This window comes from Microtus oregoni, unplaced genomic scaffold (genome assembly GCF_018167655.1).
Source record: "Microtus oregoni isolate MIOR12 unplaced genomic scaffold, Mior012 000023F_ref0000262, whole genome shotgun sequence".
Classification (NCBI taxonomy): domain Eukaryota; kingdom Metazoa; phylum Chordata; class Mammalia; order Rodentia; family Cricetidae; genus Microtus; species Microtus oregoni.
Window position 1 is genome coordinate 19,030,226 of NW_024543082.1, and position 18,092 is coordinate 19,048,317.

At 37.8% G+C, this 18,092-nt stretch overlaps 1 protein-coding gene across 1 annotated transcript in view; it reads right to left on the minus strand.

The window, feature by feature from the left end:
• Window positions 1-7,904: 7,904 nt before the first annotated feature.
• LOC121461872 (cell surface glycoprotein CD200 receptor 1-like) overlaps window positions 7,905-18,092 on the minus strand; it is a 35,898-nt gene continuing 25,710 nt past the window's right edge. Inside the window, 5 exon segments of the mRNA XM_041673206.1 lie at window positions 7,905-9,506; window positions 10,198-10,243; window positions 10,786-10,888; window positions 13,000-13,251; window positions 13,364-13,677. Coding sequence (XP_041529140.1) covers window positions 9,366-9,506; window positions 10,198-10,243; window positions 10,786-10,888; window positions 13,000-13,251; window positions 13,364-13,677 — 856 coding nt within the window. The 3' untranslated portion in view covers window positions 7,905-9,365.

Consider the following 18,092-nt stretch of genomic DNA (forward strand, 5'->3'; position numbering starts at 1 on the left):
AATACAGCCTTAATAACATATAACCCATACCCCTGGTGCTTATATTTTTTGTAGCATCTTCTGCATCTGACTTTATTTGAGTACATATTTCCACTGAGATATGAGGTAGCTGATACTCATTCTACACTGAAGATACTAAAAAGCAGGGAATACATACATCTTAGGAGTAATAAGAAATGACACTTACTGCCATCCTGTGTGCCTCAGTTTTATTTCTGTAAAATGAAAGTAATTGTCTTCTTGAAATATGATAGCTAAGTGAATTAATGTATGTAGAACACACAAGATTCTAGCATGTACTAAGTCCTCTGTAAATATCAAAATAAGTATTTTCAAAGTGTTGTGATAGATGGTTTGGAATATAGAAAGTTGGGGAAAACAAAGGATTCCTCTAAGAATCATGTGGGGAAGAAATCTGCCCTTCCATCCTGAACCTGAGTTAGAGTATCACTCTTCCGGAGAAGTACTTCTCTAATACCAGAAGGTGAGTGCCACACTGGAAGGTTCCAGCAAGCATTACAAGAATACACACGGGGCTGGAGAGATGATTCAGAGGTTAAGAGCACTGATTGTTCTTCCAGAGGTCCTGAATTCAATTCCCAGCAACCACATGATGGCTCACAACCATCTGTAATGAAGTCTGGTGCCCTCTTCTGGCCTGCAGGCACACATGCAGACAGAACACTGTAAACAAAATAAATAAATCTTTAACAAAAAAGAAAGAAAGAAAAAAGAATACACATGTAATAGCGAGTCAAAAGGCTGATCTGGAGGTACAAGTCATTCATTGGCGAGTGAAGTTCATTTCTGTGTCTCCTGGAGACCTTGGTAGCAGAAGACTTGTGTCTTAAGAGTGTCTCCCTTGTCTTTAGCATCGTGATTTTCATGAGACAGAGGAGAGCAGGGCCAGTAGCTCCTGATATAAACTGAGAAATGTTAACTGCTCTTAGGAAAGAAGGAATGATTAATAATATCCATGCATAAGTTACACCGGGAGCACTGCTCAGTTTGCCTGTTCACAACACATTTTTACCCAAAACACCTGAAAAGCATAAAACTTTTAGATGAACTTTTAGAGAACTGAGGAGATGGCTCCATGGGTGAATGCTTACCATTCAAGCCCACCAACCAAGGAAAATAAAACAGATGCAATTTTGTGCTTTTTGCATTCTCAGTACAGGAGACGTAGAGAGAGCAGGATCTGGGACTTTGTGGCCAGCCTGTCTAGCCTAAAGTAAGTGCCAAGGTTTGTAAGAGACCTTATTCCAAAAATATGGTGGAGAAGCAATTGAAGAAGATGCCTGATGTTAGCCTTTAGCTTCTATCTGCATGTACTTACAAGTGTATGTGAACCCACACATGAACACATACACAAACACATGAATACATACATACACATAAAAATACAGAAATTCATAAATACAAAACAATATTCTTCATTGATCTACCCGATGCAAATATTTTTTACTTTAATTGTGAACATCCATATAAGTAAAACAGTCAACTAAGTCATAGGTCTCTGTTCTAATAAACATTGTTTATTTTGTATGTCATTCTGTCCAAAGAGACAGCACTACCAACCCATATAGATAGAACAAAAATGGCCTGGTTTTTATTATCTCAGATTGGTTGCAGTCTTTTGAGATGACCGAGGACCTGTTTGACACGAGCTCACACAGAAATCCGGCATGAAGGAAGTCCAGGAGAGGAATTCCATGGGACTGCATGAGAGGAGCACATGCAGTAACAGGAGAATGCGGGAGATAAGAAATACACACATCATTCAATACACAGAATAAATGAGAAGATGGCTGTTGGGAAATTTCGGAAACATGGGTGTTGACGCGATAATGTATAAGGATATGTGGTTGCATTCTGAAGGATGGTTTTCAAAAAGAGACTAGATGTAAGGATATGGGTTTGAAGTCTCTAGCTACTCTCCAAAAAAAAGCGGGGGTAATAAGTTAGGACAGAACCTGTTAAGGGAGTGAGAGATGCAAGGACATCTCCAGATCAAACAGCTGGCAGCAGACATTCTGTGCTGACACGGGGTTAAAGTCTTGAACAGCTCCATCTGAAAGGAGGAGAACACTGGGGACAAAAGGTACAGCAGGAAAGGGGGTGGCAAAGAATCAAATAAAGTGAAATAACCATGAAAATCCTATATGGAAGTCTGTTGTTTTGTAAACTATTAAAAAGTTATTTTTTGAGATTACATATATGAGTAATTTACATCATTTACATCATTCTTTCCCTTTCTCCCTTCCTGCCAGCTCCTCTCATGCTTTCCCACTCCCTCTGAATTTCATGACTTCTGCTTCTTTAATTATAATTGTTACATGCCACACAGAGAGAGAGAGACACAAACACACAAACATACGCACACCCTTGCCTATTGAGTCCATTTAGTGTTGCCTATATGCACATGTGTTTAGGATTGACAAGCTGGGATGAGATGACCTATCGGAAGTCTGCAATAGAACTAATTCTCTACCCAAATGTCAGTATTAGCATCTTTATTCTTTCTATTTCACCTTTTTCCTCGATTGGATGTGTTTCCAGCTAGAGCAATTTAGGATATGCTGTCTCCTCCTCAAACAGGTTTTTATATGGTATGTAAAAATGAAGACTGAGGACACTTACCCACAGGCTGAACTTTCTGCTCACACATTCTCTTTCAGCCTCCTAAACAGGAAATGACCCAGTCTTTTGAGTTTATCCTGTAGCACCCTCTGAAACCCCATGTTTAACATTGGTGTTGCAGGAGGCTCCTTGTTCATTCCTAGCTTCCCAGAACCAAAATAATCACACAGAAACTGTCAAAAAAAATTCAAAGAAAATGCAATAATATACATAATCCAGACTATTTGTGTATATTCCAGCTTTACATGGCTTATTTTTCTTACTCTATTACTTTTTTTACAAGTTTAATATTTATTTTATTATCTTTAATCTATGACTGTCTATACTCTTTTATATTACATTTGCTGTCTCTTTACTCTTTTTCTTTTCTCTTCCAAGCCTATGTACATTTTTTTTAAACACACTATGTCTTGTTTAGATGTCTCTTATGTCTGAATCTGTCCTATTCTATATCTGAAATCTTTTTTGTTCAGGAGCACTTCTTAAAATATTAAGCGGCTTCTTATTTAGCTTCTCTAGGATCACGAATTATAGGCTCAGTGTCCTTTATTTATGGCTAGAAACCAAATATGAGTGAGTACATCCCATGTTCTTCTTTTTGGGTCTGGCTTACCTCACTCGTTTGGATGCTCACCTTACTAGACCTGGATGGAGGTGGATGGTCCTTGGACTTCCCACAGGGCAGGGAACCCTGATTGCTCTTTGGGCTGACGAGGGAGGGGGACTTGATTGGGGGAGGAGGGAAATGGGAGGCGGTGGCGGGGAGGAGGCAGAAATCTTTAATAAATAAATAAATAAATAAACAAATAATATTAAGCGGCTAATATCATTACTAAGACTAAAGGCTGCTTTGCCTTTTGGCTCTGCCCAGTTCAACATGGTGGGGTAGAGGTCTGTTCACTGCGTCTGAGACTGCTAGGTGGGAGTTATGCTTACCACCTCAACTCTGGTAACCAGTTGGTCCATGCTGCCAGCAAGTAACTTGCAGCACACTGCCCACAAACCCCATTAAATTGCTTGGTCTCATGAAAGAGTCAGAGTTCATGCCGGCAGCATGGCATAAGAAGCTGCCATTTCAAAACTGCACATTTTGGGTTCTTTTTTCTTTTTTTTTTCTTTTCTTTTCTTTCCTTTTTTTTTTTTGGCTACCATTGAATCTAGAAGTCTTCTATTAAAGGAATCATACGTCTGCTTGCTAGAAGCAAGCAGAGCAAGAAGCTGTGTTAAACTCTGTGTGTGTGTGTGTGTGTGTGTGTGTGTGTGTGTGTGAGCACGCATGCTCGTGTATGTCTAGAATTCCTTTTCAAGCTCTCTCAGGTTTTTATGTGAATATAGTTACCCACATTGGTGCAACAATCTGTTGTAGGAGGCTGCTTGTTAGTTCCTGGCTGCCCAGAACCAGAATAATCACACAGAAGCTGTATTAATTACAACACTGTTTGGCCTATTAGCTTATGCATATTTCTAGCTCATTCATTTTTCTTAAATTAACTCATTTCTATTAGTTTATATTTTACCACGAGGCTTGTGGCCTACTGGCAAGGTTCCAGCTGGCAGCTTATGTCTTTCTCTCTGACAGCTCTATAATATCTCCTGACTACACCTTCTTTCTCCCAGCATTCAGTTTAGTTTTCCCCACCTACCTCTATGTTGCTTAGCCATTGGCCAAGCCAGATTCTTTATTCATTAACCAATAAAAGCAGCACATATACAGAAGGACTTCCCACACCACATTGGTTCCACTTTGCTTAGCCAAAAGAAGCAATTGATATTATCTTATTATGAAAAAATCAATATGATATCAAGATTTAATTCTTCAAACTATAGATTATTACCACAGGCTTAATTTGGCCAAGAGATAGACCACTGCTTTGGTACTCGGGTGGTCAAAGCAGCAGTGTTTGGTGAAAGGACAATGCCTGTGGGCCTTATTTTCCTCATCAGCCCTGAGTTTTGAATTGACTTTGGCATACTCGATAACACAGAGGTCAGATTTGACTTGTGTGCAGCATAGGGATATACAGCTTCTCCAATACTGTTTGTTGGGGAGATATCCTTTCTCCACTGTGTATTTTTAGACCCTTGTCAGAGGTTAGTTAATATGAATGCATGTGGGTTGGGGCTGGAAAGACTTGCTGCTCTTACAGGCGATTACAAAATGCAGTCAAAGAAAATGTTCTCATTAAACTAAATTTTAATACAGGAGACCCCAGTTCAGTTCCCAGCACCCAAGTCAGGCAACTCACAACTTTCTGTAATTCCATCTCCAGGGGATCTGATACCTCTGGCTTCCAAGGGCACATACCCACATGCCAACACACACTCTTACACATAAGTAAAAATAAACCTTTACTTTTTGATTTATTTATGGATTTGCTTCTGCTACCTTTTTTGTATTATATCAGTTTATATACATATGTCTTTATAGCAATGGTATGCAGTTTAAGTTATTGTGGCTTTATAATGTATTTTGAAATAAAAAGGTGTGATGTCCCCAGGTTTGTTCTTTTATTTATAATTGTTTGGGCTATCTAGAAATTTTATAGATCCATATGGATTTCAGAAAATTTCCTATTTCTATAAAAATATGTTAGCCAGGCGGTGGTGGCGCATGCCTTTAATCCCAGCACTCGGGAGGCAGAGGCAGGCGGATCTCTGGAAGTTTGAGGCCAGCCTGGTCTACAAGAGCTAGTTCTAGGACAGGCTCCAAAGCTACAGAGAAACCCTGTCTCGAAAACAACAAAAGAAAAAAAAATATGTCATTATGATTTAATAGAGATTTATTAAACTTGCAGATCTTTTGGCCTAAAATTGTAGGTTTTCATCTATGAATAAATAAAATGTCTTCATTTGTTTAAATCTTAATTTTTCCATCAGTATTTTATAGTTTTAGTGCTTTTTTACTTCCTTAATTAAACTCTAAGGACTTTATTCTTTGACATTACTGCACATAGAATTTGCTTTTTAATTTCCTTTCCAAATAGATTCTTATAAAAATATGAATGTACAACTAATTTTTCTGTTAATAAAAAAATTTCACACGTGTGTGGATATCTACATATTTTTGAACAACTTGTAGATCAAAGAGCAAATTAAGAATAAAACTTAAAGAAAGTTTAAGCTTAAAGTTTGTAATGACAAATACCTACATTTTTAATAGTATCAAATCAAAATTATAAGTATATTTCAAAGACCTGGAAAAAGAAATTACACTAAACCAAACGTTTGCATAAGGAATGAAACAATAAATGTTAGATGAGAAGGCTGGAGGTGTAGATTAATGGCACAGTGCTTGCTTAGCATGGATAAGACCCTGACTCAATTCCTAGTATGAAAGAAAAAAAAAGAAAGGAAGGAAGGAAGGGGGAGAAGGGAGGGAGGGAGGAAGAATGGGAGGAAGAAACAGAAAGAAGGAAATGGAGAATGAAAGAATAATAGAAATAATTAATGAAACTAAAATTTGGATTTTTAAAAACTATATATAATCAAAAGTGGTACCTGTAGATTTATCAAGGAAAAGGAGAGAGGAGATACAGACAGATGATGCCAAAATGGAAGAGAAAACATTACAACTGCTATCGCGGAAACAGAAATATCGTAAGAAATCCAGGAACAGTGGTTCACATCTGAGATCCAAGCACTTGGGAGGAGGAGGTAAGAGGGCTGAGAGCAGGACATAGTAATATCCCTATCTCTAGAGTACTATACAGCTATTGTTATAATAGTAATAATGAAAATAATAAATTGAAAATTAAATATTATTAGAGACTACCATGAAAAACCACCAACCAGATAACCAAAAGGAATAGGGATCTCAGAAACATACTGTCCAGCAATATGATTAAATAAAAGGTTTGGACAAACACAACAAGTAATACGATTAAATCAGTAAAACAATAACTCCTAATCAAAAAATAAATAAGAGTTCAGAACCTGACTGCTTCATTGGAAACCTTGGTATATTTCTAATACCAAAACTAAAGACAGCTGGGCGGTGGTGGCACATGCCTTTAATCCCAGCACTCGGGAGGCAGAGGCAGGAGGATCTCTGTGAGTTCGAGACCAGCCTGGTCTACAAGAGCTAGTTCCAGGACAGGCTCGAAAACCACAGAGAAACTCTGTCTCGAAAAACAAAACAAAACAAAACAAAAACTAAAGACATCATTAAAGGAAAACTATAAGCCAGTGTTCTGGATGAAACTGATACCTCCCGGGCTCTTCTTTACGTCTGAGTGGCAGCAGCCACCACACTTGAATTCTGTAGTCTGCATAGCACCCACATCGGCTGCCTGATCACTCAGTAGTGGAACATGCTTGATCCAAGGTCAAATGGCCTAAGAATGTCTAGAGGACCCAATATAGGCAAGTGCTTCCATAGTTGACTCTGTGCTGCAGCTGCCTCTGCTGTCTGCTTCACCAACATCAGAACTCAACTGATTTGGTTGTTCCATGTGAACTGAAGATCCGTGGCTCTCCAGGAATACTCCAGGCCTTCAGCAGCAGCTTGTGACCGCCGAGACACCCAGGCTCATGAACACTTTTTAGAGTCTCCACTTCTCCTATGTGAGAATAGCCATATATATATGGGATTTCCTCTAGTGGTTCTGTTCCACTGGAAAAGCCTGACTAATACAAAGATAAAGCCTAAGGAACCTGCATAGGACCATCCTAAGCCCTTTGCATGTCGGTGGCAGTTGGGTAGCTTGGTCTGTTTGTGGGATTCTTAGCAGTGGGATCAGGACCTGTCCCTGGCACATGAGCTGGCTTTTGGGGACCTATTTCCCATGCTATTATGCCTCTGACAGCCTTGGTGTAGAGGGATGAGCTTGGTCTTGTGTCAACCTGATATGCCACATTTTGTTGAATCCCACGGGAGACTTGCCTCTTTCTGAATGGAGAAGGAGTGAACTGGGGAGGGTAGTGGGAGGTGGGGAAGGAACTGAAGGAGAGGAGGGAAGGAAAATTTTAGTTGGTATGTAAAATAAATGAAGAGATTTAATAAAAATATTTTTAAAAAGAATAAACTTAAATTTCAATCATACCTCAATAACAGTATTTTTAGATGTTCAAAAATAAAACATAGGCACTAATACATATATGTTATAATGCATAACTTCCAAAGAATGAAGTGAGTGTGGGAAGAAATAGGAAGAAGAAAAAGAGAATTTTCCAGAAAGAAAAAAAATTTTAGTATACAAAAGAATTACCTTAAATGTCTCAATTGGGATATGTGAAGAATGAGTCTTGTTTAATTTCTATCATTTTATTGTAATGAGAAAGAATTGTGCATGTAAGTCACCACACAGCTGTAATCACAGCTCTTGGGAGGCCAGCCTGGGCTGTATGGTGAGTTGAGGAACTACCTTAGAAATCAGCAAGGCCTTGTTTCAAAAAAAAAAAAAACCAAAGCAAACAAAATAAGACAAAAATAAATCCATCTTAAATATTTTTTCTGAGATGTAAAGGGGAACAGGTTTATTCTTAACAATTAAAAAATGTCAAAAATTATCAATATATATACTCCTCATATCTCCCTCTAAACAAAACTGGAGGGGAAATCATATCATCCCATTGCCATCCTTTCAGCATGTAAATACCCCCTAGTTGCCCCACCTACAGATATGGTCCAAAGACACTTGCTATTTGATAAATACATAAGACTAGAATGTTAAAAATGGGCAACTCACAACATCTGTAAAACTGTTAGGCATGAGATGTCAGCACTTCTGTAGCAACACAAGCAGTTGAGAACACCATCATTACAAATACTGTCTCTCTCTTCAGACAAAACAAGGAGGAGAATCCAGTTTCATTAAATAATAGAGTTAATATCATAACATATCACCCATCTTTTCCATAAAAATGGAAAGCAGAAACTGTAACAGTAAGAATATTAAAGACACAAGAATAAGAATATGGAGAAAGGCACATTCAAACACAATCAGAGGGAATGTAAGTAGACACAATTTGACTGATCTATTGATAATAAAAGTACATTCCAACTGCCAGGACAATTACATCTTTAAAAAAATCTCACAATGTGATCAAATAATGCAGAGATTATCCACAGGAAACATTCTACTTGGTACTGTTTAATACCACACACGAAACAAAATCTAAATGCCCATCCAAGGGCCATGATTAATTAAATTACAATGTAATCATACAGTGGAATTTTACATAGCCATTAAAAAGAATGAGGTAGTTTTGCTTATGCTGATATAAAAAGATTTCCAAGACTCACAGTATTAACTTTTTAAGTCCAACATTCCAACTTGTTTTGACAAGAAACTGTCTTGACAAGGTGATGTGTGCATGTATATACACATATGTAAATAAAATTATAAATGAACACATATTCTATATGCACATATACAGAGAAATGTTTTTGGAAGAATTCATGAGAAACTCTTTAGTAATGATTGTTCCTTCTGCAATTACATCTTGAGGAAACTCAGTTTTCATCATACTGTATTGCACAATTTGATTTTATTATAACCTTGTGCTTTCTTTGTAATAATTTCATCAGTTCTTCAAAGAACTAACTGGTAGCAGCAAAGATTCCAAACTTCCAACCATGAAGAATACAAATAAAAAACCATTAGAACATTTGTGTTTCTAAGAACTTTTGAAGAGATAATTTCCAAGTCATCCTTCCGTTGTAGAATTTTAAGGAAAGCAAAAGAGTAACGATGGTGTCTCTGGATTCATTTTTCTTGGTTCTAGATTCCAGTGGCTGATAAAGCAAGCCAATCTGTGCCATTGACTTCACCTTGTGACGCCGGACACACCTCCACCTTGGTAACAGTGTCATAGAGTGGATTACTCTTCTCTGTGTAGCTAGCATATGGCTGCATTTCATCCTAGGACAAAGTTCAAAGTCAAAATCCATTCAAAAGAACTAGAAATCATTACCCAAATTATCAATTTTTTCTACCATGTTAGCATCTACTAGTAATGCGTATATGTGTATCTCTGACTTACGTGAATAGAACAAGATTTTGTTCAAATAGTTTATCAAAAACATTTGTTGATTATTTATATTTTGGGTGAGATAGATGTTGGGTAAAAGTAGAAATGTAGAGGAATGCAATAACATGAGGAATATTTCAAAGGGACAAATAAAAGACAATACGAAGTTAGTTACAGGAGACTAAGGGGCAGGCTGTTTTAAACTAGGATAAGAGAAAAATGGTGGTGGTGTTGAAAATGGGAAGTCAAGAATAAGACACACGTTCCTGGAGAAGGAAACATCACTTGAATTCTCCAGAAATGACAGTCCAAACGGGGCAAAAGTGACACCGATACAATTTATCAGATGAAAAAGTATATTGGATTATATATAAATATATATGTATATATTTGCCTATCAAATTATATATATACATAAAATTTGATAGGCAACTAGCAAAATAAGTACATCTGACTGCTAACTGTAAACTCAGAAATATTTTGTTCAACTAAAGCATGAATATTAATGTAAATTACAGATGATGTTGCTAGATTATGATCATGTGGCTTTAAAGTTTACAAATATCCTTTAATATATCTTACCTCCTCAACAGCTGGAGAAGCATCTGGTCTTGTCCACCTACATTTTCTAAAAAAAAATGAAATAAAATAATCATGAGTAAATGCAGGCAGCATCAATGTTTAGAATAAACAGTTATAATATCGAAATGTTCTGACAACTGTTATGTAAGTCTCGGTAAACCAAAAGTGAACTGCCAGAAATGAATGGAATATACTGATTTTCCATTATTATATAGAGAAATAAAAAAAATTCTGGATCTTAGAATTAGGTAAAAACCCAAAATCTTGGGATAGGAGCTTGACGCATTAAAATATATGTGAAACAATCTTTTTGTTAAATGAAAAGAATTATTGTAGTTATTTTCTCTAATTAAAATAAAATATCATGCCCAGATTCTTTGCCCTTACTGGCTTAATTCACAGTGCTTGCACACTTGAGCAACTCACTAAACACAGTCATCATGCAAAGTTGTGCCAGTCTAACACCTCATGTATCCCTTTCACTTATGAGAGCATTGCCATTACTCCCCAATGAACCAGTCAGCCAGCACCATATTCTCCAGTCTTTTCTAATCCAGTAAGATTGGAAAAACATTCATCAGTTAATACCTGAAGCAAATGATTTTCAAAAGCCAAATGAATCCTATGATGATCAAAAGAATAATAGAAGATGAGATGATGTATGGAGTATATAATCCTAATGCTCTGCCACCTGTAATGACAGACAGGAAATTTATGGTTGAAAGAAGATACATCCAGATAACAGGAGATTTTTCACTGATATAATGAAGAAAGAATTCATGTCTGGTACTGAAACATGCTCAAAAGCAAGCAGTCAGAAAGATTACAAGTCCTGGGGGTAGGGGAGCCTGCTAGTGTTGCTTTGCTAATTGGACATGGTGTCACGCTGTCTTCTATTATTTTATTTTATTTTATTTTATTTTATTTATTCTCATAGATTATGATGCTTTCAATCTTGGTCAGAGAAATTTCTGTTTGCAATGGTTAGTGAAGGAACCCATAACTGCTCAATTTTCCAAGAATAAACCATTGTTAAATGCAATGTTCAGTCCTAAACATGGTATCCTTATCACCCCATCCTAGGTTCGAGGAACAGGAAGAAAGCAGGGCAGAAAGAATGTAAGAGTCAGAGAATGGGAAGGAGTGCTACAGAACATTATCCTCTGGGTAAAAATGGGTGTTGAACTGACAGAAGCAATGGCTACATGTACAAGCTGTACAAGACTGGACTCTTCAGCAGTCCACCACTGGTGGGGGAAGGGCTCATAAGGTGTTTGATTACATTATTCCCCATTCATGGATCATGTAAGCAACCTAAAACAAATACGATGTGCCACACAGAAAGAAAGAAAGAAAGAAAGAAAGAAAGAAAGAAAGAAAGAAGAAAGAAAGGAAAGAAAGAATTAGAAAGGAGCATGCTGGAGAAAAAGACCCTCAACGGAAAAAGATAAGAGGGGGTAATGGGAGGAACATTATCAAAGTAATGCATATACATATATACGTGCATATATATTGCAAAATAATAAATTTTTAGAAGAAAAACTTGTGCTTCATAAATTTCAGAGACTAAATAAAAGTCAATCCCTTTTGTTGATTCAAAAAAAGTAAAGAAATAAAAGATGTCTTTAAGAAAAAAATGATGTAGAAATTTTCTGTTACTTGATGTCTTTGTAATATGCTAAACTATCCTACTTCCTCAGAAAGAAAAATGAAGGGACTATCAGATTACACAGTAAGTCAGAATATTTTGAATAATATTCATACTTACACAGCTGTGAATGAGAAGCTATAGCATACAAATAATTTGCTCCTGACTGCCATATTGTATTCCACAACTCAATAAAAAGCTGGGGATGTTCTCATTTTTATCATTGTATCATGAGCTTCAAATGGATACATAATTTCTAATAAATATTGGATTCAGAAGACAAGCCAGAATGAGCAGGAAAACCGGATCTCACTTTGAACAACTTCAAGAAACAGGGAAGTCAGGAAGAGAAGAAACACCATTGAGTTGTTTACTCGATTAGCATAAAACATTGCAAAAATATTGATGATATCAGTAACCTGAGCATTAAAGTCTACACATCTCAGAAATACAAACGTACTTTTATGGTGGACTTAGTAAAAGACACTTAAGGAAGTACAGATAAGAAGTATTTAGTACAGCCAATTCTTCCCACTTGATAGGGAGTTAGAAAAGCACAACAGTGCATTGTTTAGCTACAGAACAATGTCCAAGTGAGAAGCTCAATTTGTCTTCCCTGTGTTGGGCTATTCATTATTTACTACTTAAGAATAAGTGAAATACCAGTTCCCTTTCAAGGAAGAAACAGCTCCTTTATAATCCCAGCACTCAGGCAGCAGACCAAGACAGATCATGAATGTAAGGCCAGTCTTGGCTACAAAGATAGACCTCATCTCAGTACAAGACCATGATAACAGGTTTAAAAAAAGAAAAAGAAGAAAGGAAAGAAGGAGGGAGGGAGGGAGGGAGGGAGGGAGGGAGGATGGGAGTGCAGGAGGGAGGGAGATAAGGAGGGAGGGAAGGAGGGAGGAAGAAAGGGAGGGAGGGAGGGAGGAAGGAAGGAAGGAAGGAAGGAAGGAAGGAAGGAAATAAAGTAGAGAAAAAGAGGTGGATAGGCCTGTGGATAGATCAGCTGGTAAAAGCATTTGCTGTCAAGTCTGAGGGCCAGATGGTAGAAGGACATGTTGTCCTCTGGCCTCTACATACTTAATATGGCAAATGCACAAACATAATATACAAACAAACAAAGGTATAAAACTTAAGGAGGTACTCACCACTTCCGTTCAGTTCTATGGTCAGAGTCTGGTTGCCAGTTGGATGGGAGACAAGGCAGAACACAGCAAACACATTGTTCTTCTCCCAGTGGTATGTGCTCCTGACAGTCACGGTGCCATTGCTGTGTGATTCCTGCTTAGTGCCGTGATTCCCATCTGGACTCCAAAAGATCTGCGCAGCCGGCTTGCCTGCAATTGCCTCACAAACTGCTGTTCTGTTTTCTCCTGGAAGCAGGGCAACTGCTGGAGGCACTGTGGAGATGGAAGGGAAAACGATTCAGTCTTGTCACAAATTACAAAGGCGTCTGTTTCCATCTACAATCTGGTGACCTGAAATAGCACGATATGTGACCCTGTCACTTACCTAGCACTTGGAGGTCATGTCTCCTTAGGAAATTCCCCTGCGGTGTTGCTATTTCACATGAATAAAGCCCGTCATGATCGAGAGCCACTGCATTGATCTGAAGGTCAGAATTCTGGTCAGGTGTGGATGCCCAGATGATTCTCCTGTCCGTACAGTTGGTTTCATCGTTCTCCTTTGTATCAACTTTGTAGGATATTCTGCAGGGAGGCTGCCCTCTGGGGGCTATGACCCACATTATTAATACTGCTTTTGTCATTGGAAGAGCAGGGCAGCACAGCAGAGCCTTTGCACCCATCTGTACCAACAGTGTAGTGCTAACTGGACACACACACAAAGAACGAGAAAAGGAAACCTGTGTTAAGTCTGTCCACAGCAGCGTACATGAAGTTACACAAGAGCATTGCTTGACTTATGAATGTATTCCAGAAATACTAGAATTTTCTCACAATTCTTGTTTCTATATGTTCAATCTATAAGAATTAAATATATTATTCACCTTCTAATGTGAAAATTCAAGGGCTGTGGGCTACATGCATCTTGCACCATAAAACTTCCCACTGACTGTGTACTGACGTAGATTCCATAATGGATACAACTTTGCTGAGTGGTGATTACTAAACAAATTATCTGTTATAGTCATCTGTGACAAAAGAGTCAGTGATGTCACCACTTTAACAGGAGCAGAAGTCACTGTGAATGAGCTTTGACTCTGATAGACATTGTATTAACCAGCCAAACTACACCATTTCAGGGGCGCTTGCCTCTTTGTGTCCTCAGGTCCAGACAAGTCACATCAAATAAAGGTCATCTAGCTAAATGATGAAGGGTTCTTTACCACAGACTTTGGAGGGCTCTAATCCCATAGCCTTTCTTACTGTAATTCAGCAAAGGTGCAGAGACCATCGTGCAGGGTCCCTCCTGCTATAACTCTCACATCACCAGATTATTCCACTCATCCTACGTCTCTCCATAAGCCAAAACTTTAGTTACTGTTACTAAGCAAAGTTAACTCTCCATTCCCCCAGTGCTGGCCACAAGATATAGAAGAACAATACCTTCTGCATTAGGTAATGAACCATTCTGTGATGTTTGATTCCCATTCATACCACTTGACTCTAGAAAATAATTAAATAAGAATGTTTAAATGTTTAAATCATTGCAAGGCAATAATTAGAAGTTTAATCATCACTGATATATGAACACCTTGGAAACTACATTTTTAAGATATTAGTCCATTATTTCCCATTTAAGAACGACCTTATTTTGTCAAATAGTTTGTAGAGTAACCCTGCTTTCCTTCTTCCAGCTCTTTGCCAGGTCCAGTGTAGGCATACCACATAAGAGAACTTGTTTAATATACTTTCTCCAGAGACGACGCAGGCCGCAGGCAGCGGGGACCGGCACGCAACACAGAGAGCAGATCGCCCCACTAAAATTAAATCACAGAGGTAGGCCTTTGGTTGGCGAGGTCCCTGGCAAAGGAGGAGCCAGGTCCTGTTCCAGAAGACCCTTCTGGGGGGTGAGAGGGATCTTGGCCCCGGCAGGAGCCAGGAAACAGAGCGAGGGCATTTTGTAAGAGGAGCCCCTGGCCAGCAGGGAAACCTGATCCGGTTTTAAAAGACCCATTAGATAGCATCAATAAGAGGAGATGGGAGGTGCCAAGGCAAGAATTCACCCAATAATCTGAAAAACAACATGAAAACACCAGAACCCAATGATCTTACAACAGAAGAACTTCAACACCCTAACACAGAAGAAGTGGAAAAAATTGACTTTATGAAAGCAATAGAGTCCCTTAAACAACATGTGAAAAATGCCCTTATAGAAATGGATGAGAAGTATAACCAAAACTTTTAAGAAATGAGTAAATACGTACATGATACCCTGGGAAACCAAGAAAAAACTATCAAACAGGTAATGGAAACAGTTCAAGAATTGAAAACTGAAATGGAAGCAAGGAAGAAAACACAAACTGAGGACCAACTGGATATGGAAAATCTAGATCAACGAGCAGAGCCTACAGAAACAAGCATAATCAATAGAATACAAGAAATAGAAGAAAGAATCTCAGATTCTGAGGACACCATAGAGAAAATAAACACACTGATCAAAGAAAACAGCAAAGCCAACAAATTCTCATCACAAAACATTCAGGAAATATGGAACACAAGAAAAAGACCAAACCTAAGAATAATAGGAATAGAAGAAGGAGAAGAGTCACAGATCAAAGGCCCAGAAAATATTTTTAACAAAATTATGGAAGAAAACTTTCCCAACATAAAGAAAGATATTCCTTTGAATATTCAAGAAGCATACAGAACACCAAACAGACTGGATCAAAGAAAAACATCGCCTCGCCATATAATAATCAAAACACAAAATATACAGGTTAAAGAAAGAATATTAAGAGCTGCAAAGGAAAAAGGCCAAGTAACTTATAAAGGTAAACCGATCAGACTTACACCTGACTTCTCTATGGAAACCATGAAAGCCAGAAGGTCCTGGATAGAAGTACTGCAGAAGCTAAGAGACCATGGATGCAAACCCAAACTACTATACCCAGCAAAGCTATTGTTCACTATCAATGGAGAAAACAAGACATTCCAGGATAAGAACAAATTTAAGCAATACATAGCCACAAATCCAGCCTTACAGAAAGTAATAGAAGGAAAATTTCAACCCAAGGAATCCAACATTGCCAACACTGCCTACAATAACTGAGGCATCTAGGGACCCTTCACCAGCACAACTCAAAGAAGGGAGACACACAAACTCTACTACCAAAAACAATAAGAATAACCAATGTAAACAACCACTGGTCATTAATATCACTTAATATTAATGGTATCAATTCACCTATAAAAAGGCACAGGCTAAGAGATTAAATACGAAAACAGGATTCAACATTCTGCTGTTTGCAAGAAACACATCTCAACCACAAAGACAGGCACCTACTCAGAGTAAAGGGTTGGGAAAAGGTCTTTAAAGCAAATGGTCCTAAGAAAAAAACAGGTGTGGCCATATAAATTTTTAACAAAACTGACTTCAACCTAAAATCAATCAGAAGAGATCGAGACGGAAACTTTATACTCATAACGGGAACAATTCATCAGGAGGACGTCTCAATCCTGAATATCTATGCCCCTAATATAAAGCACCCACTTATGTAAAAGAAATATTACTAAAACTCAAGGCAGACATCAAACCACACACACTAGTATTAGGAGACTTCAACACACTTCTCTCAGCAATGGACAGGTCAATCAGACAGAAACCTAATAGAGAATTAAGAGAACTATTGGAGGTAATGAAGCAAATCGACTTAACAGACATCTATAGATCACTCCACCCAAATAGGAAAGAATATACCTTCTTCTCTGCAACTCATGGAACCTTCTCAAAAATTGACCACATACTTGGAAACAAAGGAAACCTCCACAGATACAAAAAAATATCAGTATCCACCTGTGTCTTATCAGATCACCACTGATTAAAGTTAGAAGGCAACAACAATGCTACCCCCAGAAAGCTGACAAACTCATGGAAACTGAACAGTCAACTACTGAACCACACCTTGGTCAAGGAAGAAATCAAGAAATAAATTAAAGTCTTCCTTGAATTTAATGAAAATAAAGAGACAACATACTCAAACCTATGGGACAGTATGAAAGCAGTCCTAAGAGGAAAGTTCATAGCACTAAGTGCCCACTTAAAGAAAAAGGAGAAAGCATACATCGGAAACTTAACATCACACCTGAAAGCTTTAGAAAAAAAAAAGAAGCAGACATGACCAGGAGGAGTAGATGACTGGAAATAATCAAACTGAGGGCTGAAATCAACAAAATAGAAACACAGAAAACAGTCCAAAGAATCAATGAAACAAAAAGTTGGAGAAAATCAACAAGATCGACAAACCCCTATCCAAACTAATCAAACAGCGGAGAGAGAACTTGCAAATAAACAAGATCAGAAATGAAAAGGGGGACATAACCACAGACACAGAGGAAATTCAGAGAATCATTAGATCTTACTACAAAAGCCTGTATGCCACAAAACTGGAAAAAGCAAAAGAAATGGACATTTTTTTAGATAAGTACCATATACCAAAGCTAAACCAAGACCAAGTGAACGATCTAAATAGACCTGTTAGTCATGAAGAACTAGAAACTGTTATCAAAAATCTCCCTTCCAAAAAAAGCCCAGGACCAGATGGTGTCAATGCAGAATTCTACCAGAACTTCCAAGAAGAGCTAATAACTATACTCCTTAATGTATTTCACAGTATAGAAACAGAAGAGTCATTGCCAAATTCCTTTTATGAAGCTACAGTCACCTTGATACCAAAACCACACAAAGACCCAACCAAGAAAGAGAATTATAGACCTATCTCACTCATAAATATCAACGCAAATATTCTCAATAAAATACTGGCAAACCAAATCCAAGAACACATTACAAAAATTATCCATTATGATCAAGTAGGCTTTATTGCAGAGATGCAGCACTGGTTCAACATACGCAAATCTATCAACGTGATCCACCATATAAATAAACTGAAAGAAAAAAACCAAATGATCATTTCATTAGATGCTGAAAAAGCATTTGACAAAATTCAACACCGCTTTATGATAAAGGTCTTGGAGAGATTAGGGATACAAGGGTCATACCTAAATATAATAAAAGCTATTTACAGCAAGCCGACAGCTAACATTAAATTAAACGGAGAAAA